Source organism: Bidens hawaiensis, unplaced genomic scaffold, assembly GCF_021521415.1.
Source record: "Bidens hawaiensis isolate Kalapana, Puna unplaced genomic scaffold, B.hawaiensis_p1.1 tig00019560_1, whole genome shotgun sequence".
In the NCBI taxonomy this organism is placed as follows: Eukaryota; Viridiplantae; Streptophyta; class Magnoliopsida; order Asterales; family Asteraceae; genus Bidens; species Bidens hawaiensis.
Window position 1 is genome coordinate 71,054 of NW_027492973.1, and position 27,147 is coordinate 98,200.

Below are 27,147 nucleotides of genomic sequence, written 5' to 3' on the forward strand. Positions count from 1 at the left end.
TCGCTTCACGACGACGACATGCTTCCATGTTATGGCTAGATCTTGTTTTTTAATCCCAGGTACCTTGAGCTTAGTCAAAAATTACACCGAGCGTCCAAGCTCTGATACTACTTCAAGACATGGAACCAATAAATATTTTTTATTATTGCTAGAGAAAACTGACTTAAAAACTCTTTACACTAATACCCTATTGATCACCTATACAAAACATCTACCTAAGCACTAGATTTATAGATCTAGTCCTAACTTGGTGACCAAGATTTTACCATACTTATCTTATTGCAATTAGGAAAGTAAGTCAACTTGACCGGCTTCTCAACTTAGATCATTTCATGTTCACCGACTCAGGAATATGATCCAGATTTACCAACAATATATAATAATCCATATTTAATGACAAATTGGATTTTAGTAATCCATACTATAACTTATTGGCTACTTATACTACATAATGACAATTTAACCAATCACACCATATATGTTTATCATAGATTTACATGTAAGTTCCACGAAATTTTGCTCACATGGATGGATATGAGCGATGTGTACCTTCTTTGTGAGTGAAATCGAGTGGAAATCTTATGGACAGAATTACAATTTTTTTCCTTTAAACATTTGCAATTTATGGATCCGATCATTTAAAATGTTTTTTTGCAGGCGGTGTCCTTTACCAGAAATGTTTGTTTGATTTTCGTCCTTTAGACTAACTCCCATACATTTTCCCCGTTAAGTGGTTGCACGTAAGAAACATGTGAGAGTTTTTTTTTGTCTTTTCACCCTTCTCTGCAATATTACATATCATCTCCCTCCTTTCTCTCTCTCTCTCAAACCCGATATAAACCCCTAAATAATCCATTCAAGAACAGACATAAAAAATTAGGGCTTGATGCAAATATCAGAAACTATGGCTCAATCGAGGATAATGTATTGTGTTTGTGGCAAGCAAGCTTTTGTGCAAACATCATGGACCGATCGAAATCCCAGTCGACGATTCTTTTCTTATCCGGACATGGTAAGTCCTTAAATTGTTTTCGGTTTTCTATGAATCTTATAATCTTCATCTTCCTCCTCTTATCCAGACATCAGATTGTCCATTTCTTGGATGGCGTGACCCTCCAATGTGTGAAAGGGCAATGGAGATAATCCCTGGTTTGTTGAAATCTAAGAACAAAGCTGAATAAAGTCTAGAGAAAAGTAAAACAAACGTAAGGAAAATGAAGAAGAAGCTGATAATGAGCTGGATCTTTTTTAGTGCAATTGTATTTGCAATGAAAATGATGTAGGGCTCAACTGAGAAAATGTTGTTGTTATTAAGGAAAATGTTGTTCTAATGTTGCTCTTATGTTCCAATGTAGTTTGGTTAATGTAGTTAATGTAGTTTGGATCTTCTTAGGTTGGCTATGATGTCATTTGAATGTAATTTGGAATGTTATGAATTTGGCTATTAATGTTTATGCAATGTTATGAATTTGGCTTTTGATATTGAGTTGAATTACATGAGTTATGAATCTTGCTTAGTGTGTGAGATTTTGGGGCTAACTTGATTGGAAACGGGTCAACAGTGAAATGTTAATTTCTTTGTCTGAAATGCTTTGAGTTATTAGTTGTTGAGGGATTATTATTTTGGTAATTAACCATGGAAAATCCACACTGCACATTAAACAAGTAGTACAATCCACCAAAAAGTAGTACAATCCAACAAAGATTAATACATCCATGGACAATCCACATAAAACATATTCAAACAGCTGCCATACAAAGTAGTACCTTGAACATTAATACTAAACAAGTTATAATTGTTCCATGGACAATCCACACTACATCCTTAATAGCAGTCAACACATATTACATCCCAAAAGACAACACAAAATACAATCCTAGCACATAACCCAAAATATTGTTCCATGGATACAACCTAAAATATTATTTTTCCACTGCTGCAGCCATGCATGATCTTATGTTGTGCCCTTTTTGATGACATCCCCTTCAAGTGTTGCTACCTGGTGGCCTTGACTTCTTAACTGTTTTTGCTTTCTTGGATGGACCTTGTTCTTCAACTTCCACACCTTTGTCATTTGGCTTCTTAACCTTTTTACCCTTCTTACTATCTTCCACTTCCACAACAGATTTTTTCTTGGATTCCTTTGGCCTTCCAATAGGCTTATGAAACTTAGGTGCTATGATTTGTGTTGGCTACTGTGACTTGGGGCCACATTGCCATATCATTAATAGGGTAGACTTTGTAATTGTATACAGCCCTCCACCTCTCCATTGTGTATACTGGATTGACAAATGTTTCTGTACCAACACTTGGGTCATGTGTAGCCTTGACCCAAATATTTTCCACAGCATGCCTGCATGGTATCCCAGTGACTTCCCACCTCCTACATGCACAAGTGTTTGTTCTCATGTTCACCACACACTGATCACCATTTGGTCCAGTGACTTGATAATGTTCCTCACCTTTCCATTGCACATTGTACCTATTAGAATGTATAAGAACAATGTATATTCCAAGAAAAAAGACACATGAAATAATTACAACTGACCTATTAGCTTCCTTTGTAACCGAGGCCATAACCTTAGTAGCAAAGGTGTAAGCAAGCCTGATGACTTATCAATTACTTTTAAGACATTCACAATCTTCCTCATAAGATACTCCCTTATGTACTCCAACAATGTGATTATTGGTTTGTCCCTTCCATCTACTAGCTTAGAATGAAAGACTTCACACATGTTATTGGTGTACACATCTGATAGTGCTCTTCCTATTGTAACAAAATAATGAATAATATGATCAAGACATCTTCCTATTATAAACATATCAACACCCAAGCTAACAACTCATAAATCAAGACATCTTTCTATTATAAACATATCAACACTCAAGCTAACAACTCATAAAGGTAAAAGAAATTGTTACCAGTAAAGTGTGATCTTGACCAATGCTCTGGTGGGATTTTAGACACCCAAAGATGTGCCTTTTTGTTCAACCTTTTTAAAATATGCATTTCCCTCTCATAATGAGCAGGTGTTGTACATGCAGCCAGTTTCTAAACAGCATCTGTGTAAATCTTGCCTTTAAATATGTGTTTAATATTTTCAGTAATGTGTCTAACACAAAATCTATGCTCTGCACATGGAAACATCCTTTCCACTGCTTGGATAAGACCATGTTCATATAAGGAACATCTGTTAATGGCATGATAAACTTAGATAAAAATTAAAAAAAAATGTGGAATGAAAGGAGTGTATATTAACCTTTTGTATGTCACTCATGAAGGTAAACTTAGATCTGCTATCCAGGCCCAAATCATCACCAAGGCATTGCAAAAACCATTGCCAAGAGAGCATTGTTTCAGCTTCTACAACTGCATATGCTAGGGGGTAATATCCGTTGTTTGGATCTAGACCAACTGCTGTGAGCAATTGACCAGGCCAAGCACTTTTGAGGAAAGCCCCATCCAATCCCAAAAGATCTCTCCCAATAGCTTTGAAACCTTGTTTCAAAGGCCCCAAGCATACGTAGATTCTCTTAAAAGTTCTTGTCTCAGATGTGGGATCTGTGCATCTTTCTACTTCAAGATGAACAGTTGTGATTAGCATTTTTCAACTCTTCAATGTAATCCCTCAGCAGCCCATATTGAGATTTGAAATTTCCATTGATTTGTTCCTTGGCCAAATTCTTTGCCCTATATGCTTTCATGTCAGAAACACTAACCTCAAACTTCCTTTGGAACTTTTCTTTGATACATTTAATTGAGATCTTTGGGTTATCTTGTAGTTCCTCAATTAAGTGACGAGATAGGTAGGTTGCTATGCAAGCATAAATTTTCCTTGTTTGAAGGCATTTATGGTCAGTCAACAACTTAGATATTATCCAAGATCTTGTTTTGTTTTTGTAAGAAAGCAACACAACCCAAGGGCATTTATTGATATGTGGGTCTTTCCTTTTTCCCCTACCCCCAACATGTTTATCTTTTGACCCTTTATCTTTACCAAAACTGCTAGATCCAACCCTATGGGACCCATCTTCCAATTCACCTTCACACACTGCCCTTACTCTTGTATGATCATCTTTTCTAATCCTAATTTGTCTTCTTGTTTCAACAGCATGTGATCTAATCATTTTCTTCACCTCTTCCTTTATACCAAACACTTGACCCTTATAAAAAAGGGAATCTATGCCTTTATCATCCATTCTTCTTTATAAATTTTATCATTATCCAACATTACATCTTCCATTTCCATTTCTAAACCATCTAAACTTTCAATGGAAGCCTGGTGATCAACATCAATATCAGTATGCAATCTAAAATCCCTCATATCTACATTCACATCATTTGTTGTGTCACCATCTTCTACCATGTAATCACTATCTTCCTCATCAGTGTTATCCCTTGAATCATCTCTCCCATCATGGTTTTCATCATCTCCACTGCTATCATCTCCACTGTTATCATCTCCACTTCCATCATCTCCACTTCCATAATCTCCATTCTCATAATCTCCATTCCCATTATCTCATATAACATTACCTTCATTTGTAGGTTGGTGAGTCTCACCTGCATTTGTAGGTTGTTGAGTGTCACCTTCAGTTGTAGGTTGTTGAGTTTCACCTTCTTCATGATCACCAAAGTTATTGTCTCCAAAAGAAGGGTCGAATTCAGGATCATCTAACACAAGATCAATTTGCTCTAGTTGGCCACTGCTTTGGCCAACTTCGTTTGTACTATCATGCCAACCCAACAACAATCTTTTTCTCTTAGCTGTATTAGACATATCAATTGATATCTCCATTGCAATGTACTCTTCATCAGTGATTTCTTTAATGGAAACATTTGATGGCGAGCAAAAATATGTGTAGAGTGGTTGTTTCATGTTCAACATACACACTCATTAATTTATGTTCGCCTACATACTGAGCAAATCCCCTAATATCGTCATCACTTCCTAAAGCTCTAAGCCCAAAATCCAAATCTTCATTTGGAACTAGATAATGGTAGTATCTAGTTTCTTTTTCAGAAAAACCTATTTGCTCCAAGATTCGATCAAGCTCATGAACAGAAAACATGTTAACATCGAGTTCATGAATATGATGTACCACACCTCTGTTATAAACTCGTCAAGGGAATTTTGTAAATTTACCACCGTGGTGCAACATTATGGAAAACATATTAGGTGATCCAACTACAAAATAACAATAATCACTGTGTAAGTACCAAAATTAACCTAAAAACGAGTACCAATTAATATCGTAAACCCTAGAAATTTGATATTACCGTAGAAATATGTATAATCTTGTCGATTGTGTGCTTCACCAATGTAGAAATGCGGCTCCATGATATCATCCGAGAGTTCAATCAAGGATTTCAATTTGGGATTGGAAGGTGAGAAGGTGAAAGAGTGTTAGGATTATATAGGGGTTTATATCGGGTTTGAGAGAGAGGAGGGAGATGATATGTAATATTGCAGAGAAGGGTGAAAAGACAAAAAAAACCCTCACATGTTTCTCACGTGCAACCACTTAATGGGAAAAATGGATGGGAGTTAGTCTAAAGGACGAAAATCAAACAAACATTTCTGGTAAAGGACACCGCCTGCAAAAAAAAACATTTTAAAGGATCGGATCCATAAATTGCAAATGTTTAAATGACAAAATTTGTAATTCTGTCAAATCATCTTATGTAAATCTATGATGACTATAGTGTAACTGTTCTTGGTAACAAAAGTGAAAGTGAAGAGTTTCACTGGTTAAATTGTCCGCATGAATTATTCATGAATGGGTAATGGTTTAGAGTATTGAATCCAAATTATCTTCACCAATTTAGTATAGTTGGAAGACGAACTTTTCTATTTGTGTTTGTTGTCTAACTCACCAGAAGAGAAAAAATTAACGAAAAGCTTAATGACCTTAGAACTTTTTGTAGAATTAGGTGGTTTAGGAAAAAAAACTACACGTCTTCGTAGTTTTCGGAAACTATTTGTAGTTTTCGGAAACTATCTAAGTAATTCGCTCACTAGATAACAAAACGAAGTCATTTGGCAAAGATTTTGAAGACCAATTGAGGTGGCAAGCGAATTTATCAATTTCGCTCGTATAGGAAGCAAATTCAAAAACAGAAAATTTGTTAGCATCAAGTTCATCTATCCAGAGAAGTATTATTCAACAATTAAGATTCCTTGTGCCTCGAAATTGATAAATTCACAAAAATGGTTTTGAGCTCCCTTGTGTAAGGAACCAATTGCCTAGATGTACGATGATTTTTTAAAAACGACCTAGATTACATGTGCTTTCCAAAACCATATAATCCTATCAAAATAAAACTTCCCACCTTTTAAGGTAGCTTCTTAATTTTAATAATAACTAAACGGGTATTTGAACACATACATTGGTAATCACGTAATAATTATGAGGGTCTGTTCGATTTGAAACCTTAAAACAGTTTAAACCGATCATCGGTTAAGTATCACGGTTGGTTTTTTATTTAACTTTTAGTTTATATTTTTAGCTGTTTTGTTTCAATTTTTGACCAAAAAAAATTGCTACTAATGGTTTGACTCACATGTTTAACTTGAAAACCGTCAAAACCTAGCCGTGAACGCCCATACTTAACCTGTTATGATTTGAAAAAAAAAAAACTATAGCAATAGCATACATAGATTAAAGATAATAAAATGCTTATTTGTATGATGCAAACTTTTAAAAAAATTATTAGCATACGATAATATTATAGCCGTTTGAAAATCATTGAAAGAAGTTGGCGTCAAATTAAAATAATATATATTTAAAAATAAAGGAGCAAACTTGTAAGTATTCTTAAATTTAACAAAATTGAGAGTGAAAAAAAATATAATATATTACTCTCTTCATCCAATTAAAAGTGTTATATTTCGTTTTTTATTTAACTCGTTACAAATGTTCATTTTCTAAATTTATAAACGATATTGGTGGACCCAATATTTTAGGGTATTATTGTCGTTTGGTAAGTAAAAAAAATAATCATTTAATCTACTTTAAACTTGTGTTTTTCAATCCATAACACTTAAAGAGGGATGGATAAAGTAAATGAATTATAATTCACGTGGGATTTTATGCTTTAAAAATCATTTTACCTTTGTTTAATAAACAAAGTGTTGATTATATTGTAATTATTTAATCTCAAAACGTCTTAATTTGTCCTCCTATCATGTATTATATATAACATAGATAATAATAACAATAACAATAATAATAATAAAAATTATTTTCATAATTAATTATACCATATATTAAAATGACTGGCAGGTATGAATAGGGGTGTTCAAATTCGGATATCCGAAATTTGAATATCTGGACCTTTCGAATAGTGCATCCAAATCCGAAATTTTGGATATCCGATCGGATAGTAAACCGAAAATCCAAAAATATAATAATTATTTTAAAAAATTAAAGAACTACTTTTAAAAATATTTCAGATATTCAAAATATCCGAAACATTATTCAAAATATCTGAAATTATTCGAAGTATCTAAAATTTATCAAAAATTTATAGATAATATTTATTATTTAATAATTAAAAAAATATTTCGGACAGTTCGGATATCTAATCTATCCGAAAATTTTCAAATCATTATATGAATTTGAATCCGAAAATTCAAATATCCGAGATTCTGATATGCGAAACTTCGAATAACCGAATTTTCGGATATTTCAGATACGGATTCAGATTCGGATTTTTATGAGCACCCCAATGTATGAACAACACCACCACGGCACCACCCGTTCTTTTTATCCTATATAGATAGTTGACGACCCATATCTAAAACAAATTAAAGAAGAGATACGGTCTAGTTCTTTGACTCATACTCTTTCACCCGCGAAACATGGGTTCGATCCCTAGCGTTGCTTGACATTCTGTTTTGTTCATAACTTTTAAAGTAAGATGTTATACAAAATTCTGAATATGTGCATATATGTATCTGCGTTTCAATGAAATTTCATTTGATACTGAGTTTTTGCGATAATGCATGGCTTATCGAAGCACAAGCTTACAAGCCATCAAAGCTACTTCAAGGTTCTTTTTATTAATCAGTTTTATTGTTTTTCTCTTACATTCCGGGATTGTTGTTTCGACACGAATATTTTTTCAATGGAATAAATGCCAGCGAGGTCGCTTAAACCGAGTTTTATAAGTTTTAACACATGCTGCAACGCATGGGCAATATATCACTAGTTACTATTAAAACTTTCGAAATTCCTGAACTTGTTCTAACAATATGTTATATCCAAGTTTGCTTTGCCCAATTCACTTTATCAACTTCTTTTCAAGAAAACAACTCAACATTGTTAGCTAGACAAAGAATAGCAAAATAACCATCAAGAATGCAAGTTGTAATTTATGAAAACCAAAGTTTTTTATAGAAGAAAACTAACAATAAGGCTATGGGTTAGGTTAAACGTAACGTCCTTCATTTTACTTCTCATTTTCCCTCATCCCTTATACTTTTTATTTCCTTTAACATTTTTATTTGACATATTACTCTTATCTAATTTTTTTCGATTTTATGTCTCCATTTAAAATATTCAACCAAAGACTATTATTATTATTATTATTATTATTATTATTATTATTCGTGTTTATTGCTCTTTATTATAATAATAATGATATTATTATTATTACCAACCATTACTATATTTATAAAACTATATATGTGTGGGTAGTGTGTGTTAATAATGATAATTGATTTGATAAGAGGAATCAAGTATATTTAGTAAAGATGGTTTTAAAAGGGTACGTTTAACAACACCACAGTATTATTTAGTGCAATTCTGCTAGTTGTTTTGGAATTTGTCTTCTCTATGGAAAGTCAATGTTTCTCCACTTACCTTTACTCTTTGTTTAATCCTACGTTATCCACTTGATTTTGCCCGAACTTTCCTGTGTCACTTTATGCATGAACATATATAAACTTAGAAAAAGGTTTCAAAGCAATTTATAATCTTAATACTTGAAAAAAGGATTAAGATTGATATGTTTGTCGTTGCAACGATTGTTCTTTGAATGAATTAAACAATATATTAAAGTCAGTGTTTACTTAAAAGATTACTTTAATTAAAAAAACAACTTGCTATCTATATATAATCCACATATAATATGCATTAGGAAATGCTACCTGATATGTATTCGAATTCGATTTAGATTCAATTTATTCTATTCGTATTTGAACTCAACCCAAAATAGCAAATTATTTTACTTTTATTTTCAAAACGAATTCTGTTTCAAATATGAAAGCATAGGACATTACTAATAAATTAAACGGTTTCGTGTTTATTGAACTTAATGGTTCTTTATTGTTAGCAGTTTCGAAGATGAAAGCATAAGACACTACTAATAAAGTCGAATGTGGAACTAAATGGTTGTTTATTGTTAAAGGCTTTATGCATCATATGCATGTGTCTATAGATATAATTCGAATTTCTCAAATCATAATCGAATATTGAACATCTCTACACAAAACCGAGAGTTGTACAGCTAAGATATATATATATATATAGGGGATGGTTCATGCGAGAAGTGATGTTACAATGAGAAGTGCGAGAAGTGAATCTCATCCATTAATTATACACATCTATGGTTTAAAATAAAAGATGGCATTTTTGTAATTATCTTAAAAATGTAACAGATGTTTTATGCTAAACAGGGCAAAATAGTCTAAAGCCGAGGGCTTAGAAGTTGTAACGTATGTTCTCTATTCTTTTAAGCCCTTATTTCACTCACAAACCATTCACAATAGGCATCGTGAAAAATCCGTCCACCACTTACAAATGACGCAACAAATTGAAGGGTTTAACTACACTATTGTATTTGCTAGTGATTGACCATCAGTGTTAAGGATTGTGTTCATGTCAAGAACAATTGGGGATTTTTTTTAATTATAACCGTTGATCAGGCAGGGCGTAAGGAGTTGAGGTATTTAAGTAAATTTGTATTGTTTGTTTCAATCAAACTATAATTAAGAAACACCTACTGTATTTCATCAAATAGGTGCGTAATTCCCAAAAAATGTTTACCCAAAATGGGAATTCAATAGTATATATCATGGATGTCTGGACAAAAATTTAGACCTTTTTTAGTTATATATAAACTCAATTTTAAATTTAATAATTATATGATTTTGTTAAGGATAACTACACAGAAAGTACCCATAATATTAATATGAATAGTTTATATATACTACATGGTGTATTTATTCTATGTTTTTTTAAATTACTTTATTTGTGTAGGTTTGTTAACTTTGAACAAGTTGTCTGTGTATGGTGTTTTGTTGCATAAGATGTGTAATATTTTGTGTAGAATTACTGTTTAGGAATTGATTACAATATTACTATGAAAACTTTATATATGTTATGATGGTGATATAAAAGATGTAATTGTCTATGGTTTTGATGTTCGGTCTGTGTGTAGTGATGCTAAAATTATGTAGGCATGCGTTAGATTTTTGTGTATGTGTTTTTCTTGATGTTAAAAGTCCCTACACGGTACGTCTTGAATAATATGCTGATTTTTGTAGGTGATATTATGAATAACTGTAGAATGTGTAGATACATATTGTTTGTTACAATTATGAGTCGCAACATTGTTTGTTGTGTTGGCAGGAAATTCAAAACATAATTGGAAACTCTGTATGGTATGTTGTTATTATGTAGGGAATGTTGATATTGTATATGAGTGATTATGTTTTTATTAGTGTTCATAGGATTTTGTGTAGGTGAACTGGGTTTGATGTGTAGGTTAAGTCGGTTAGTAGTGTTGGTGAACTTGGTTTGTTGTGTAAGAGAAACTAGAATAGTTTTGGTTGTTGATGTTGTGAATGGAACTTGGTTTGTTGTGTAACTAGATTTATGTGTTATGTGTAGGAGGTTATGGATTGTGTAATTTGTAATATATTATTTTTTATTTTTATTTTTCATGTATATGATGTTGTCGTTTTATTGTGTATGGTATGTTGATGTGTAGGGGTGCATTGATGTAGGGTGTGTAGTATATTTTATGTTATGTGTAGGTGTTTATTTGAGTATAAATTATGTTATGTGTAGGGTGGATAGTATATATTATGTTATGTGTAGGTTGTGTAGGTTATGTCATTCTTGTAAGGTTAAAGCATAGTAGATTCTTCTTTTCATAAAAAGAAACCGATTATAGAGATAAAAGTGAAATGGAGAGAGATGTTGCATCAATGATTTGTGTTTATTTTTGTAGAAATAGTCAAGGAAATAAGCCCAACCATGAAGATGTTGCTACTGAGCTCAACAAATAATTGGTAAGTTTATTCTATTTGGGATTTTCAATCTATCTTTTCTTTATAGTTTTCTGGGTCTCTTGAAAACGCTACTTTTTGTTTTGAATCTTGTTTTTATAATTGTTTGTACATTAATGAGATTTTCTTGAAATCATTAAATGTTGGTTGTGTAGGTGTTCTATTTGTTTGTGTACATGTTGAATTGTGTATATGTTGACCTGTTTGAGTACAATACAGTTATGCAGTGTAGGTATATTGATTTTAACTCGTTTATGAAACACAATGTTTTGGTTATGATACCCGTAGGGAACCTACTGTTTTGTTATTTGGGGTGAACTTATTTATGCGATTTGGAGATGTGTTTTATAGTTTCAACAAACTGAAGAAATTTTATATAAGCAATTGGTTTTGACTTGTTTGTCGGAGGCACATGAAGAAGAACACGAGAAAAAAAAAGGACAAGATTGGAAGAATTGAAGTTCCTTACCAAGACATGCTAATACGCTAGTTCTGAGTCCAAACAATTTGACAGCATTTGTTTATTCATTTGTTTAGCAAATAATTTGATAGTAGTTGTTTAGATTTATTGTTCATATAAAGTTTAACCAGGCCAGGTTCAATTTAAATTTATTATTGTATCAATTTATTTTAATTTATATTTTGTTTTCATATAATCAATTGGTTATATAATTAAGAATGATCTTGGTAAACCCACCATTATAAATCCAGTATATATTTTCCCTCTGGCTTTTGCAGCTTATTGGCATTGTTTCATTATGCTAAACTGAACAAAATTAAGGAATTACAATGAAAACACGTTAACCGGGTCACAATTATTGAATTGAAATAAACTATTTCAAACGGGTAAAAATAAACTGCAAAAAATGAAAAGACTCACAATTATTGAATTACAATGAAACATGCCAAACGATATAAAAAGTATTCCTACACAAGTCACTATTAAAAACTATAAAGAGCATACCTACATGACTCAATAATAACAGATACAAAGATTCAGGGACATTATAAAAATAACACTCAAGCCAACTTACTTAACAAGTTACCATAATTAGGATTACTTAACAAAAATAAAACTCAAAACAATTTACTAATCTACCCTCTTAGTTAAATAAATCAAAAAAGAAAAAGAAAATATATGATTGATTAAAATATCTTCTCGCACTTCTCGCACTAAGAATACTTCTGAAATGAACCTAATCATATGGGAGGGTTATTTTGAGAACCATGGTGAGTTTTAATAACTTTAAAAACTCAATTTTGAACCATACATTTAATTAAATGATATGAAATATGTGGCTGAGATTAAATTAAATTAAAAAATTGAAGCAAGAGAGAGAATAAGTATTTTTGATAATTACACAAGTTTAAACGTTAGTTACACATGTGTAAAAAGTCGATTCGGTGTGTAAAAAAATACCGTAATTTTTTGTACGTCACTTACACTTACGTATTACATATGTGTAAAAAAAATTCGAAAAAAAAATTGTTACGTTGAGTTCTTTCGAGTTCTTAAAACTCAAAGTGGTTCTTAAAAGAAATCAATCATATATATATATATATAGATTTTGTGTCTATATATATAAATTTCATCATTTTATATGTTTTTCGTTTTGTTTGGTCATTTTTGTAAACTAAACCAGATATCTACTTTTTTAATACATATGTGTGTGTGTGACCTTATGAAAAAGTTAGGGGCAAATAATGACAATTATGGTTATAATTTATAATATTGAATTGTTTGCGTTATCTGGTTTGAGTGAACTCAACTTTACACCATCTCTTATGGCTTCGGGCGTGAAATTGCCATATCAATAGATTTTGGCGGTCTACACCATAACACCATCTAGGCGAGCGTGAAAGCATGTAGGGTTTTCTTGAATATTCCCTTTAATTATTGATTTATAGAATAACCAATCAAATCACTCTACCTCACTTCACAACCACATTTCACATTTTACCTCACCATAACACACGTTTTTTAATGTGAAATGTGAAAGCCCCCTTTTGTCACCTCATTGCTTGCGAGACATGGTTTTTCCCTTTCACCCGTCTAGCACATAGTCTTGCAACGGATCGTGTTTTCGGCCTTTGCTTTCCACATACCAGAACTCCAGAAGTAATACCCTTTGGTTATAGTTTTCATGTTAATTTTAGGTGCCATTTAATTTTCTTTTAATTTGACTGAAACTTCCATAACCAGATAATAATGTAAAATTAATAAATTATAATTGGGAGATTGATTTAACTGTGTCTCAACATTTTGTCTTTTCCTTCATGTAACTGTCCATTATTGATATTGAAACTGATTCTCAACATATATGTATATGGAGTCATGTGTCCATAAGCATATGTATGACTTTTTGTGTGCCCTTTATGTGGCTACAAACAAAAGAGAAGGCTAAAAAAGTACCCGCCAACGAAGAAAACCAGGACCGGTGCTGGTGGAAGAAAGAAATAGGTTTGTACCATCTTATCGCAGGTCCCAGCTGCGTATTTGGACAAAATCTTTGAGAAATCCAACCACCCGGTTTATGGCATCTTGTTGTAACTGTAGGCACTCCAGCGTTCCTTAGCAGAAGCAGTTTCTTTATCCTCTAAGATAGACAAAATATTTGCCCTTATCCCACCCTTCCAAACCTTACCAATAATTATGCTAGGAGATTTTGCCGGGTATGTTAGTCTGTTTCGTTTTTTGTAAATGTAGGTGTTACTTTTGTAATCTTACGAACATGGGTTACTATAACTTCGTCTACATTTGGTGTATCTTGTTATTAGAGCAAGAGTGGTAAAAGGGTTAGCTGGCGAGTTAAATCTGAACGTCGCTTCAGACCACTTAACGTTAACATGCCGCTACACTACGCTATTCGTTGTAGCAGGCACCATTAACAACTACGCTTAAACCTGCCAAGAGCAACAAGGTTTTACAATAACATGCACATCACAATAAAAGTTACCATTTCATCTTCTAAAAAAACAAAAACTCATGAAATCATTAAAAATGTTTAATAATAACATAATACAACAACAAATTAAGAATCACAATAAAACCTTGTTTACTAAATATGGGCACAACTATAAACCTATAGGTCTAACAAAATCGACGGCAATCAAATTTAACAAATGCTAATAGCACAAGATATCCTCACTTTGATTATTAATATGATCATACCAATCATGAGGATGCATGAAGCAAATCACTTTTGCTTTTGTCTCTCTTCATTTTGGCTTTTACTTTGACCCGTGACTTTGACACAAGTGTTTGAACCGTGTTTGTGAAATTCCCTACCACCATTATTATCAGAAGGATTCCACATGTAACCACCTGGTGACCGATAAATATGCAAGTTTTAAACAATATTGAATATTCGATGATGAATAATCGGAAAAGAAAAAAAATATTGGTTTCTTACCTGCCATTCGGAAACAACTCCAGCAACTGCGGTTTTGAGCAATAACAGACCCACATATGCTTCGAAAGCCTACAAAGAGAAAACAAACATGAGGTAAAATGACCTTTTTACCCTTTTAGCCTGCTGTTTCGATTATTTTATCTATCAATGTTTATAACTAGAACTTGTGAAACATTCAAATATTTCATTATCTGATTCTGGTTTTCAAAATTAAAACCATAAATTGTGCTTCTAGTAGTTTGACTCTCAAAAGACAAAAGCCAACCAAGAGAAAAAAAAAACAGTGGGTAAAATGACCTATTTACCCTTTTTAGCCTACGTTTCAATTATTTTATCTATTAACTTTTTAAATAACTTGAATTTGTCAAACATTCAAATACTTGAGTATGTTCTGTTTTTCAAACTCAAAGTCATAATTTGAGCTTCTAGTACTAAACCTTTGACTCCTAAAAGTCCAACATTCAAATATTTCATTATCTGATTCCGGTTTTCAAATCAACGACATAAATTTGACTTCCAGCATTAAACCTTTGACTCTTAAAAGTCAAACACTCAAATATTTCATTATCTGATTCTGGTTTTCAAAATCAAAGTCATCAATTGTGCATCTAGTAAAAATCCTTTTGACTCGTAAAAGCAACAAAGGGAAAACAAAAAGGGGGTAAATGACCTTTTTACCCTGCTTTTTCCAATATTTTACCTATTAATGTTTTAAACAACTAACATTTGTCTTCATTATCTGATTTTGGTTTTCACGGTCAATTGAGGTTCTAGTACTAATCCTTTGACTTTTAAAAGTCAAAGTACACAAAACTCACCTGCAAGACAAAGAGTATAGGGTATAACAACCATATTTGACCTTCAACTCCAGCAGTTTCTCCCCATACAACATCCATTCTTCTAGCCTACGATTAAAAAACATGTCAGTTTCATAATCTTGGGGTCAACTTTATTAAAAATATTATCTTTAAGAATTTATAACACACCTTTCCAAGCGCGATACGAGTATAGAGTCTCTGGCGTTGGTACCGGTTTTGTAAAAGCATTGCAATTCCTTGCATGATTGCCCATTTTAGAAACAATTGTATACCTTTCTGCAAGATTAAATGCACAAATAATATTAATTAATCAATCCAAAAACTTACATGAAAATTATAATGGAAATAACCTGTTTTTGGGAACAATCGGGTTGTCTTTATATTTCCCATGTGAGACTGATTAGTGCCATAATCATTGCAAAATAGTGATGATATATCCACCTAAAAATCACATTTACAATATATGTACATCAAAATAGCACTCGCAAGTCGCAACTTGTTTGTGCTCGTTTATGTTCGTTTGTTAACGATATAAACGAACGGTTCACAGGCGTAAGCAATATAATATAACTGAACATAGATGAAGGCGCATAACTAAGCTAAAAGCAAATAGTAGTAAATGTGAACAACAATATATTGGACGTAAAAAGTTGTTAAAACAAAACTAACGTGTAATGAGCCTATAAAATATAAATGAATATATTAACAAACGTAAACGAACAAACTTAACAAATGTAAACTCGCGAACATAAATGAACGAAAGAGACTTGTGTTCATGTTCATCCATTTAAGTAAATGAACATTTTGTGTTCATGCTCATTCGTTTATTCAATAAACAAACTTCCTGCTCAAGAGTTCAATAGGTTCACTAAACGTTCGGTTATGGCCTACGGGTTGGACATTACTAGGCATTTTTTTTGTTAACTTGTTCATTCACTTGGGTTATAATTCTATTTTACTACAAATAACCAGAAGCATAAATTTTTTTTTAACAATTAAAAGCTAATTATGTAACTTGAAGTAACAATAATCAGATAATAAATTAACTAATATAAACATATTCAAAGTAACACAAAGTACAATACAAGAAATGATAAGAATGAAATCTTGACTTCAAAAAGCGTAATATAACACCATCATTAAATAAAAATTTCAAAGCAAGACAACATAAAATTACCATGGTCGTATGTCGCTTCCATTAACTCTCAAAATATTCTCTCTCAAAGCCAACCCTGTGTAGAGAAACAGCAACCACGCCTGAAAATGGAAAACTAATAATAATCTTGTATTTAACAAATCAAGATAATACGCGCGTTTCATGATATAATAATAATATTAATATATATTACCTGATAAAGCTGAACCGGCAATGCAGGAAAACATCCATTCCATAACCAAGATCTCAGCAACAGTAACAAAGAAGGGAATAACAGAAATAGATATGCAGTTCTATCCTGCATATAAATAATACAAGATTTAATACGGTTCTGAAATAATATTAGAGGCGCGAATATGAAAACGTACCCTGAAATTATTGTATTCCTCTTTTACTTTCAATTGTACATCTTTTCGAGTGGCGTAAACGTTTATTGGACCAAGAAACATTCTCAAAAATCTTCCTGTAACCAAAGAGTACAAATAAAACACAACTTTGTAAAGATTTGATTCAAACAAAGTTACAAGCATTTCCACTAATGTAATTATCATACTCATCAAAGGCGCTAGACGCATTCAAAACGCAAAAAAAGTGAGGGCCTAAACAAAAAAAACCTACTTAAATAAAAAAAATTAATTTTATTATGTATTAGAAAATAATAGTATTCCTCATATAAAATATAAAATAAACAAAAGATATTATATAGTATTTAATATCATCTAATTAGTACCAAAAGTTCTGAGAGAGTCAAGATTCAAATGTTATTCCAAAACCTGAATAACAAAATGTTCGAAGTAAAGAACCAAAATGTTCAAAAAGTAATAAATAGTAAATGTTCAAATGATCATCGTTCTTGATCAGTCATCAATTCCGATAGAGAGGGCCTAGAAACTAGAAGTGCATATGGTAATTATATAACTAGAAAAAGCAATCACCATAAGATTTACTGGGAAGAAATGCAGCAGCATCTCCTTCACTCAATGTATAACTTGCCCTACCTAGCTCTTCAACCAACTGTATACAAACAAAACAAAAACAATCAAATCAACTTAGAAAACTACAACCAATGCTGTTCACATAATAACTATTTGAATTCACAACACAAAATTAGAATTTTTTTTAGAACGATCACCGAATAAAGCCCAACTACCCAGCCTAACCCAATCGCAAAAACCAATCCCATACACCCACAATCTCACATCGCTCACTGAATAGCCTAAGCCCACCATCTCCTGCTCCGAGAAAAACCCGCCTCCCGAACACACACTACAGTAAAACCTAGTTGGGATCGGATTCGAACCTGAGACCTTGACGTCTCCAGCCCAAATCTTCACTTCCCCTCCAATACCTAGTTGAATTAAAGCTCATTAGCTACACAATTAGCATTTTTTTTAAACAACCAACGAATAAAGCCCGACTACCCAACGTAACCCAATGGAAAAAAAACAGCCCCATACGCCCGCAATCCCACATCGCTGGGTAGCCCAAGCCCACCATCTCCTATTCCAAGTAAAACCCGCCTCCCAAACGCCAATTCGAGCTCGAGACCCAAATCCCGATTTCCCTTCCAATACCCGGTTACACAATTAGCATTTATTTTAACGACCAACAAATATATCCCAAGTCCCAACCACCCAATGGCAAAAGCCAACCCAATAAACTCTCACAACAACACTGGGTAGCCCAAGGCCACCATCTCGTATTCCGAGAAAAACCCGCCTCCCAATCACACATTACAGTAAAACCCAATTGGGATCCGATTCAAACTTTGAGACCCAAAGCACAACTTCCCTCCAATACCCCATTACACAATTAGCATTCTTTGAACAACCAACAAATAAAGCCAGCTACCCAACGTAGCCCAATGGCAAAAACCAAGTAAAACCCGCCACCCGAACGCCCACTGCGGTAAAACCCAAATGGGATTTGATGAAATTCTTACTTTTTCAGCATCTTTGGGATCCAAACTCCCTCTCTTAACAGAAGAAGCAATGAACGAATGAAGGGTTTTGATATTTGAATCAAGAGCTAGTGCTCGTTGCCTTAACGAAGCTTCTTCCTGTGAGTCTTGAGAAATTAAGGTAGTGGCTGATTCCTGCAACTCTTTACTCTGTTCCACGATTCTTGAAACTTCTTCCGCAGCGTTTCTGTCGTTATTATTATAATTATAATTAGCGGTGGATTGGCTCATTGAAACAGATCTGTTGATTGATTTTTTAGTAATAGTAAAAAGATTGCGTGTGAGGTTGACGGAGGTGAAGTGCGGCGGTTTCCGGTGAGGTGACAAGTGGGTGTCAGTTGGTGGTTTGATGGAATTAGCATCTGCCAGTATCTTTTTTTTTTAACGAACCAACTAAGTAACGCCGGGTACTTCGTACGCGGCCCTCATTGGCCAAAGGTAGCCCGAGCCGACTACTAATCCGGACGGACGAAGCCCCTAGCGGTCCACCCTATTGAGGGATCACCGGATAAAACCCGACCCCCACACCCGCCTAATGGCACGACAGCGAGGAGCCGGTAAAACCGGGTGAGATCAGGACTCGAACCCTGACAAGCCTGATTCGGTATATATAAAGTTAGTTTTTTTTTAGAGATTAAAGTCCGAATCTGAATACCACACCTGAATGTTAAGAGGTGGTTCAAATGTCTGAAATCTGAATTATTAAGAGGTGGAGGCTAGAGACGAACCTCTAGTCGTCGGAGATGGAGCCTAGTCTCCGGGTTAGAAGTTAATGGAGGCTGGAGACAAAAGTATGTTTTTTTTGGGTTAAGAGGTTTTCAGACCCACTAAAATCTCTTACTAGTTCAGATGCTATTAAGACGCTGAACCTCTTAATGCCAGAAAAAAAAAAAACAGCCCCACGTCTGATTACGTCTGACCGAATCAGACGTTTTCCTCTATTCAGAGAAAAGAGGCAAAAACAAACAGGACCATATACAGTTTTTATTTAATAACAAATTTCTTTCGGCCGTTCTCCTCCGTGTGTTGCCCAAACTGCTCGCCGTTTGATCCTCATTCGCTGCTCACTCAAAAATTACTTAAAAAATGCTTGTTTAATTTTGGCTTAGTTTAGAAATAAGCCGTTCGGTTCAATTCGGTTTAAAAGAAAACAAAGCACAAGCAAAACCTCGCTCAGTTTGGTTCGATTCATTTTGCTCAAATTATTTTTTATTTATTAATTTAACATATAAATTATATATATATATGTATATATATATATATAAATATAAATATATATATTATATATATATTAAAAAGCATTATGTTGTCAGTCTCAGTATATTACTATTCATGAAATTGCTTCACCTCAACCACACACGTATTTTTCTATCTTTTTTTACAGCCACACATCACATACTCGCTAATCTTCACGAGACACCATCTGTAGTCGGAACCCTTGGTAGCGATGGAAGAGTGGATGCAAACACTTTATGGCGATGTGGTGGTTCGCTGGTCGTCATCGTGGCCGACTTCGTCTTTGTTCTATAAACTCTGAATCGCGCCATTTCCAGATTCTGATTCGGAACCTTGGTGGTGGCCGCATGGCGGTAGGGCTGTAAATGAACCAATCGAACACGAACAAGGCCTTGTTCATGTTCGTTCGTTAAGAAAATATTGTGTTCACGAACACTTACCGAACGAGATTTTATGTTCGTGTTCGTTCATTAAGAAAATTAATGTGTTCACGAACGGTTCACGAACACAAATGAACACAAATAAAATCGGTAGAGGCTAGAGAATAAGACTGATGTATGTATTCATCAATGTGAATATTGAAAGTGCGTAAATGAATCAAATGAACACGAACAAGGGCATATTCGTGTTCGTTCATTTAACTTTATAATTAATCAAACAAATATTTATGTTCATGTGCGTTTATTTAAAATGGACATATGTGTTCGTTTATGTTCGTTTGTTTAAAATCTAAACAGACATAACTAAACAAAGATAAACGAATATAAATAAACATATATTAACCAATGTGAATGAACACAAACAAACATAAACAAACTTAAATCTGAAAACACATAAATGAACACAAATTAACAAATATAATACCTTTAAGCATATGACATATCCAGATAATATTTAATTATTTTCTATTAATAAATAAACGGACATAAACGAACGTTCATGAACATAAATGAACGAACGGAACATGTGTTCATGTTCGTTCGTTTATTAATTAAACGAACATAAACGAACTTCCCGCCGAACGGTTCACGAACAATTCACCGAACGTTCGGTTCGTTTACAGGCCTACATGGCGGTGATGTATCGAAGACATGTGATAAATCTTCACTTTATTCTCGAGTATCATATCTTTACTATTTCTTTGGTTAATTTTGTGGGTTAAGCTTGGGTTTTTCATCTTTCTGTCTAATGTTCAATAGGTAGAATTTGTTGCATGTCGTTTTTGTTTTGGCATCTTATTATTTAGTGTTGCTTCATTTGATTTTATCTCAATTGCTCTCACACAATTTTAGTGTAGTCACAGTAGCTGTAGTTGAGATTAGTTTAGAGTACCAATTTTTATAATGCTTCTGCTGTGTAGATTTATCACTTTATGTTATGTTGTTTGACTTATCAACATCTTTATTTTTTTGTTAGTTTGATTGACAAAGAAAAAAAAATTTGGTAACCAGGAGTGGTCATTGATGTTCAGGTATTCTTTTACTATCCATTTATGTAAGACTTATTTAGAAGTATGTCTATGTGTTGCATTCATGTTAACCATTATGCGTCATTGTTTATTACCTTGCAGTAGAGATTCATATTTGCTACCATCAAGTGATGCTCATATTAAGGTAATTTGTTTGGTCATTTACTTCATAATTTCAGTTGTCTTATGAGGTGGAACGCCTATGTTTTGGTCTTAAGACTAAAAACGATGGTCTTATCACCTATAAAGAACAACAATATTAATGGGCTTTTTTTTTTTTTTTTTTTTTTTTTTACTTCTGAGACATGACCCATATGCCAATAATTAATAATTTTTTTTATAACTTAATTAGATCAACATCTTGATATCAACAACAAAACTCAATGCAAGGTTTTATGAAACTTTAAGCTACGTTGAAGGCAACCCTATTGCGCCACACACAAAGTACATTTTTCTATGTTCCCTTTTTTGTTGCAGTGGTTATATAGTGTATGGTTATACCCATAGACGCGTTCATGTCGAGACATGTTTGATTCAGGGTTATACCTATCAGTGCACAACCTGAACCTGAAATGAACCCGCACACGACCTGCTTGACCTGCCAAGTTTTTTTTTTGAGGTGTTACTAGTTGGGGGTGTTAAAACAGGTTGCGCTCGTTGGTTAGCGAGTCCAACTAGACATGAACTCTAAAACATGAATTGATTCCGAACATGACCTGAACATGTACGTTTATGCCTATGTATGTGTTCGGGTCATGACAGGTTTGTGTCGCGTTGGGTTAAGTTTTGTAAATGTGAGCAGGTCGATCTGGGTTAGATTTTATTTCTAACATGAAATTTGACCAGCTAGCAAAACTCAAAGTCGATAAAAAGTTATGTTTGGGTCAGAACAAACTAATTGCATGTCTTAAAAGTCTAATAAAATGAATCTCGATGCCAAAATTTGATTATAAGGAAAAATCCAAACGGATATTCGGATACTCCTGTGAAAACGATTGTAGTGAAAATACATTAGTCGGTAGAAGTTGCGGATGGCCTGCCCTGTCTTAGATTCAACCAACACTATTGATTACTGCCAAAATATGTAGCTTGACTTTCCTAATTTATGCTGAAATTTTATACATGCATGTTTACAATTTGTTGGCAATGTAAATTAAAATCATGGAAGGTAATATGCGGAAACAATATTAAATTCATATTCAGTAATTTATGACTACTAATCTTAACGACTAGAACATAACCAACTATTATTTTGCCCAGGTACAGATTCACAATGGTTATCTTTCTGCTTCCTTCGAATCCCATCAATAATTTGAATTCAATGTGGCAACTATGCATATACAATATCTTGGGTCACAAATCATTAGTTGTAATTCGTTTTCAAACAATGGTTGTAACTACTAAACTCAATATGCAGTAAATTACTTCCTTTTAAATTTGTGACACCCTCGTAGTAATAACACCAAGATCTACAACACGCAGCAACGCGCTGGTCATAACCCTTGTATATATATTTAAGATTGATTTCTTTTGAGAACCGCTTTGAGTTTTAAGAACTCGAAAGAACTCAACGTAACAATATTTTTTTTTTAATTTTTTTTACACATGTGTTATACGTAAGCGTAAATAATGTACAGAAAATTACAGTACTTCTTTTACATAATGAGTCGACTTATTACACATGTGTAACTAACATTTAAACTTGTGTAATCATCAAAAATACTTATTCTCTCTCATAGTTAATTTTTTAATCAGATTTATTCTCAGCCGCATATTACATACTCATTTAATTAAATGTGTGGTTCATATTGAGTTCTTAAAGTTCTTACAACTCATAAGGTTTTCAAAATATCCATCCCTATATATATATATATATAAGGAGTCAAGTTATTCTACAAAGGGTAATAATAATGAGAAGTGTGATAAATTGGATATGGCTCAATGGTAGAGCACTCACTTTACTAGTGAGAGGTAGGGGGTTCAAACCTCACTATCACCAATTTATATGGGAGATATGAGGGATGACCCTGGCTTGCCAGGGTTCGAGTCCTGATCTCAATCGGTTTACCGGCTCCTCGCTGTCGTGTCATTTGTCGGGCGTGGGGGTCGGGTTTTATCCGGTGAATCCCTTGATAGGTGGACCGCTAGAGGCTCTGTCCGTCCGGACTAGTGGCCGGCTCGGGCTACCTTTAGCCTATGAGGGCCGCGTACAGAGTACCCGGCGTCACTTATTTGGTCGTTCAAAAAAATGAGAAGTGTGAGAAGCCATAAATAATTGACATGTGTCAAGTGGAGACCAAAAGAAAAATGGTATAGAGGTAATTGTACACATTTTCTCTCTTTACATGCAAGACACATGTTAATACCCCCATCTTTTCGTATGATATATATATTTTTTTTAAAAAAATTGTCATAATTACAAGCGTTTTTTTATCTTTAATATGAGTATGATTTTTGTTATATAAAATTTAAAACAAAAATTACATCATTGTGTCTTTTCGCACACCATTGTGTCTTGTCGCTTATCATTGTGTCTTTTTTGTCATTGTGTTTTTTCGTGGCATATAAAAGCATCAATCGTGGCATATAAAACATATGTAAATGATGATCCTTCTAATCGGTAACAACCGACATACTTAGATAATGAGGCCCTATTCTACTAGCACAAGGCTAAGTAGTTAGGGGAGCGTATGATCATACTTATTGAGGCTCAATAACAACATAAAATAAATACTCGTGCACGTAAAGCATATGAGACATATAACACACACTAGAGCAAGTATTCTAAGTATCATACACCCTAAAGTTTGTGGTTTGAAAAATGAGTATAATAAATCATTCACGTTTTGAATAAGTATGCATGTTACCCCCAAAATATAAAAGTGAAAACGGGGGATGAAATGTACTCACGTTAACTAAGTAACTTGAAAGATTGATTCGCGGATAATCGGAGATCGGGTTAACGAGCAAGACCTAGATTAAATGGGTCTTAAGTTAGTAGGTAGTTTTGGAAGGGTTTAAAGTAAAATATGACAAGTAAAGTAAATAAATGAAGTTTATGGTTTAAAAATGTAAATATTTGGGAAATTAAAGACATGTTCTAAAAAGTAAGTTTACTCGAAACTAGGTCTTGGTATTTCATTCATAAATATTACTCAACCTATGTTAAGTAACTTATGTGGGTTATAATGCACTATTGCGAGACCCTTGGTTATATAAATACCAAAACAAGGTTTTAATCAAGTGTTCGGATTTGTCAATTTGGGTCTAGATAATTAACTAAACTCAAAGTCAAGTTTCCAAAATGTTTTGAGATAACTCAATAAAATCAAAAAGACTTAACCAAGTATATAGTTCTATTGTGAAGAACCTTAATGTCACACCCCCCATCTTAGGCCTAGGAGTGCGACCCAATAGTTGGTACCACAAGTGTAAATAAATCAGAGTTACGTTAATTTAGCGGAAGTCTTAGAAAACTTGTGGATTTAAGTTGTAAATATTTACATAAACAAAATTTGGGATTTTTAAAAGATTCCCAAACTTAGTACAAAAGATTACTTGTTTTTACATTACAAAACCACCATCATTTATATATTAAAGTATTACAAAATAAAATCCGAGCCATAGAATTTAATATAGCACTTCGATGCTTCCAAGCGCTAATCTTGTTCACCTGCAAAATGTAAGAAAATACGTCAGCAACGAATGCTGGTGAACACGCTGACGCAAAAATATTTTATTTTACTTTATTACCCCTCGAGACTACGCCTGCCTCGGCCCAACGTGGCTTAGGAATAACAAAGTCAAATAACACATTATAAACACGAGCCTCTACTCTAGGTCACCTCAGCAAACACTGCAGCGTTCGACTTAGTTAAGTACCCGTAAATATACACAACGGTCGTACTCCCAGCAGGAGAGCGTCCTACGACCAAGGGTGGTGCGATGTGCCCATTCATCGCGTAGTACCACCTATGTAAGGATCCAAACACACGTATACCACAGCCTGAGGGCTAGGTTCATACCCTTATTTATAACGGTTTTAGAAACACATAGTTCCTTGTAAAAAAATTTCATATAACAAGTTGACTCATTTTAAAACAAGTTTAAAAGTTTGGGGGCGTATTCACCTTATCTCTTTAGGATCAGCTTCACTTACCATCCAAGGGTCTTTCCCTTCTTTATCTCGCACCTATAGTATGAGTATAAATATTTGTTAGTCGGATACACGATCCGGCTTAAGACTTTTAGTCTTATTTTATACCTCAACCTCGATGAACCTTTAGCTCATTTTATTTTACTTGAAAACCTTTAGTTTAAAAGTATTTATAAACCTTTAGTTTATATTAAAAACCCGACGTTTCTTCTTCTCCAAGAAACATATTCTTTTTCTTTTATTATTTAAGAATACTCATTATTCATTAAATAATATTTTCATAACAAAGAGCATACATATATACTTACACACATATATACGTAATCATATTCAATATCTTATCTTCCATTCATTTTTTTGTTATGTTTATTTCTCTTTATCAAGGTATCGATTAGAACCTCGACTTAAGGCTTAAGCCTTTAATATAATATTATATTATATTCAATTGACATTACGCCTAACCTTATTGGCGTATTGAAAACCCTAGGTACTCGAGCAGCACTCCAACGCCGCTTGATTTCTTCGGTCGTCAAACGATAACGCCAAACTTCAACACTCGTCGACACGCCGAGATTCATCAATACAACAAACACCTTCTTGGTATGTGGGTGGAGGGTGGCACGCACTTCGAGGAAACGTTGGTACACAAACGAGGAATCAGGCACACAAATCGAGGTGAATCGTTAATATGATTGTCGGGATCTAGTGAGAAGTTAGAGAGAGAGAGAGAGAGGAGTACTGGATTTGGGATGCATCAAATGAAATCCCGGACCTTGCTATTTATAGACCTAAAATTGGGTCCCATCGCGGTACGCGACCGCCTTCAGGGCACCCGTCGCGTACCGCGACGTAGCCCTGGTGACGCAGACAGTAGGTCTGCCACGTGTTGACACGTGGCAGACGGGGGTGCCACGTGTGGACACGTGGCGGACGTCGTGCCACGTGTGGCCACGTGTCGTGTCAGACATCCCATCGCGGTACGCGATGGGTTTCTTTATGATCCATCGTGTAACGCGATGGGTCAAAAATTCAGAATTTTCATTTTTAACCCTCAACTTTGGAATTTTGCCATTTCAGTCCCTTAACTTTGGAAAGTTGAGATTTTGAACTCTGAAATTTTTACGATGTTACATTCTCCCCACCTTGAAACAAATCTCGTCCTCGAGATTGCTTTACAAGAACAATTGGGGTTATTTCTTTCTTATTTCCGATTCGAGTTTCCAAGTATATTCGGGCCCTCTACGCGAGTCCCATTTTACTTTCACAATTTTCAATGTCCTTCTTTTCAATTTCTTTGTTTTTTGAATCTTCAATTTGAATTGGACGTTATACAAATTTTAAGTTTTCATTTATTTCAACGTCTTTTAATGGCATCGCTAACGATTCATCGGTCAAACACTTACGCAGATTCGAAACATGGAATACATCATGTATCCCTTGCATTTCCTCGGTCAGTCGCAAACGGTATGCGACAGTGCCGATTCGTTCAAGTACCTCAAAAGGTCCAACAAATCTAGGACTCAATTTTCCTTTCTTACCGAAGCGAACAACGCCTTTCCAAGGCGAGACTTTCAATAATACTTTGTCACCGACTTTGAATTCTAACGGCTTACGACGGACATCGGCGTAACTCTTTTTT

At 33.9% G+C, this 27,147-nt stretch overlaps 1 protein-coding gene and 1 pseudogene across 2 annotated transcripts; both read right to left on the bottom strand.

Annotated features, from left to right (window-relative positions):
- Positions 1-1,986: 1,986 nt before the first annotated feature.
- On the bottom strand, positions 1,987-3,606 carry LOC143558643 (uncharacterized). The gene is made up of 5 exons (XM_077047447.1): positions 3,262-3,606; positions 2,924-3,053; positions 2,582-2,810; positions 2,265-2,483; positions 1,987-2,149 (listed from the first exon to the last, which is right to left on the bottom strand). The coding sequence occupies exons 1-5, from the start codon at positions 3,604-3,606 to the stop codon at positions 1,987-1,989; spliced, it is 1,086 nt and encodes a 361-aa protein (XP_076903562.1).
- Positions 3,607-14,144: 10,538 nt separating this feature from the next.
- On the bottom strand, positions 14,145-18,967 carry LOC143558633 (uncharacterized; annotated as a pseudogene). The gene is made up of 10 exons (XR_013139776.1): positions 18,631-18,967; positions 17,624-17,702; positions 17,057-17,151; positions 16,882-16,986; positions 16,710-16,789; positions 15,883-15,973; positions 15,701-15,808; positions 15,533-15,619; positions 14,715-14,783; positions 14,145-14,626 (listed from the first exon to the last, which is right to left on the bottom strand). The product of XR_013139776.1 is annotated as an uncharacterized LOC143558633 (transcript).
- Between the last annotated feature and the right edge of the window lie 8,180 nt (positions 18,968-27,147).